General features: G+C 29.6%; 1 protein-coding gene across 1 annotated transcript in view; it reads left to right on the top strand.

Moving 5' to 3' along the window:
• Nucleotides 1–1,319: 1,319 nt before the first annotated feature.
• Nucleotides 1,320–2,517, top strand: part of LOC116851816 (U3 small nucleolar RNA-interacting protein 2-like) — a 2,529-nt gene continuing 1,331 nt past the window's right edge. The window contains exons 1-4 of the mRNA XM_032831641.1: nt 1,320–1,497; nt 1,783–1,898; nt 1,981–2,087; nt 2,188–2,415. Of these exons, the coding sequence (XP_032687532.1) occupies nt 1,447–1,497; nt 1,783–1,898; nt 1,981–2,087; nt 2,188–2,415 (502 nt within the window). The 5' untranslated portion in view covers nt 1,320–1,446. The remainder of the gene's footprint in view (nt 1,498–1,782; nt 1,899–1,980; nt 2,088–2,187; nt 2,416–2,517) is intronic.

Genomic DNA, 2,517 nt, shown 5'->3' with positions numbered 1-2,517 from the left:
CAATTTGCGCAGGTCTTTTACTAATTGTAATGCGTTCGTGTCGTAAACCTTGAGTTTTATTATCACTGAAGAGGGTTCATGGTTGAGCCGAAACGTATGATTGTTTTATATTGATTATTTATGTTCAATAAATATTACACGATTTCCTAATATAAGGAAGGTTTTTTACCCATATGGTATATAGCACTATTAGTCCTGTGCTTGAACTCGAATTGCCCTTTTTCCAATTTTTTGATTGATATCTTCGTTTGCGAGTTCTTATTTTTTTCTCTAAACAGTTTTTACAGTTATTACAACTATATATATTTTTTTTTATACAGTTTTTAACTTTGTATTAATTAATTTTACATTACTATTTTATACTCGTCAACGCAAGCACGTACCTTATCACAATGATTAATCCAACACACAAACTGACTAGGTAAGGCCAAAGAGAATCAGACAAGGGATCGAGCTTTTGTAAAACACTGTAAAGTTCATTATACGAATCCATTTTTCTTGATATTTTTTTAACTAAAATAAGCTTTGTATAAACAAAGTCTGTTGCGGTCACGACGCTTACACTAACGCGATAATCTACGAGAGTGAACGCTGAAATAGATTCATGGGGAAGTAATGCGTTTAATAGGCCTCGATTACTTCTCATTTTTAAAGGGACCGGGCATTGTGTTTAACGATACTCTGCGTGCAAGTTAGCGCATCGAAAAGTGTTGACTCTAGCAGAGAGATAATATAATTATAATTATTTTTATTCGTAGAATACATTAAGCATTAGAAACTAAAAGATCACATCTTTCAATAATGAAAACTATGTAAAATTCAATTAGCTATAATTTCAGCAGAAGTAAATAGTGAGATATTTCAGAAAGCATCTTGGTTTGAAGTATTTAGTTTTCATATATATTATTCCATATAAAGTTTCATTAATTTTTACAACGTTATACGACAATGAATTGGGTAAATAAAAAGATTATTATTTCTGTCTGTGATGTTTTGACTTTAGTTCCAAAAACTCCGCTATGAGTCGCCGCTTGCCGAAGATTCAAGATCGTGATACTGCTCAATAATAAGTCAGCTGCTTCATATATGTTAAGTAGTATGACTCAAAGAGCTGATCAGCTATTTTTCTTATTGGCCGGCAGAAAAAAATTGTGGAGACATCTCGTGGAGAATTTGAAACGACTCTGATTTGTAGCCGATTCAGCATCCTAGGGTGCGTTCAGATTCCCTACCCGGGTGCACTCTATTACTAGAAACACTATAGTATATGTTACATATACTATAGCACTTCTAGTATTAGAGTGCACCCGGGTAGGGAATCTGAACGTACCCCTAACTGCTAACCCTAACCTAACCTAAGAACTTTACTGGATATAATTACTTGTACCGTGTGGTTTGGTTGAGTAAAACTATATTAATCTACAATATTTATTTTCTACTGTCATTATGTCGTTTTTTATAAGAAATAATCGAGGAGGTGGAAGAGTAAAACGCAAGGTAAGTTTTAATATTTTTTTACTTTTAAAAGAAAACATTAAATTTTCAATACATCAAAGTTTAAATAAAGTTTTAATATTTTTAACATTAAAGTTTTAATATATTTTTTATTTTTAAAAGAAAATATTACATTTTTCTCTACTCGCAAGTTAAAATCAGGTTTGCTCCAAATGGTAAAATACTTTAAATTTTTCCTATTTTTGTTAATTTTGAAAATAAAAATTATAAAGATCATATATCATGTAAAATACGGAGACATTTTTATAATTTCAAATATTTTATCAGTTCAATGGTACTCAGTCTATATCAAAACAATCAAAGAAATTTGCAAAGAAGTCTGTATCTGATGATGATGAAAGTATTGCGAGTACAGATGAAGAGTTTGCAGAAGAAAATTTTAAGTAAGTATATAATACAATTAATAATTAAATATGTTAAAAGTATATGGTAACATTTAATACAAGAATTGATTTTATTCTACAGAAGCAAAACTGAAAGATTCGTGAGTGAGAGTGAGGAAGAAGAAGAAACTGCACAAGAAAAACGTATTAGACTTGCAAAGAAGTATATAAAAGAAATTGAAGAAGAAGGTATATAATAGTTCAAAACAGAATATTTTCATGTTTTATTTACAATATTTTGGGAAAAATAATGTGTTTACATATTAAAATAATTTCCTATAATATATAGAAAAAGATAGAGCAGAATTTGAAGAAGGCGCTGTTTCACAAAGATTACACAAAGAATATTTAGAAGAGAAAGGTCGATTAAGGAAAACTGTAGCAATATGTTACATTGGTCACAAGGATCTTATCTCATTAAAATGTAAAGAGCACAAAACATCCATTACCTGTATATGTCTCTTAAGTGATGGAAGTGTATTGTACTCTGGAGCTAAAGATGGGAGTATAGTTAAATGTAAGTTTATTTTAAGAGTTTACATTTAAGATTATTAAATATATAGATATTTGAGACAGTTCACTTTCAAAAATATGAACGAATTATATATATGTTTGTGTT

This window comes from Odontomachus brunneus, unplaced genomic scaffold (assembly GCF_010583005.1).
Source record: "Odontomachus brunneus isolate Ranch 3 - 2012 unplaced genomic scaffold, Obru_v1 Obru_scaffold_192, whole genome shotgun sequence".
NCBI classification, from domain to species: Eukaryota; Metazoa; Arthropoda; class Insecta; order Hymenoptera; family Formicidae; genus Odontomachus; species Odontomachus brunneus.
The sequence above is the reverse complement of the archived record's forward strand: the minus strand, read 5'-3'. Positions and strand labels throughout refer to the sequence as shown.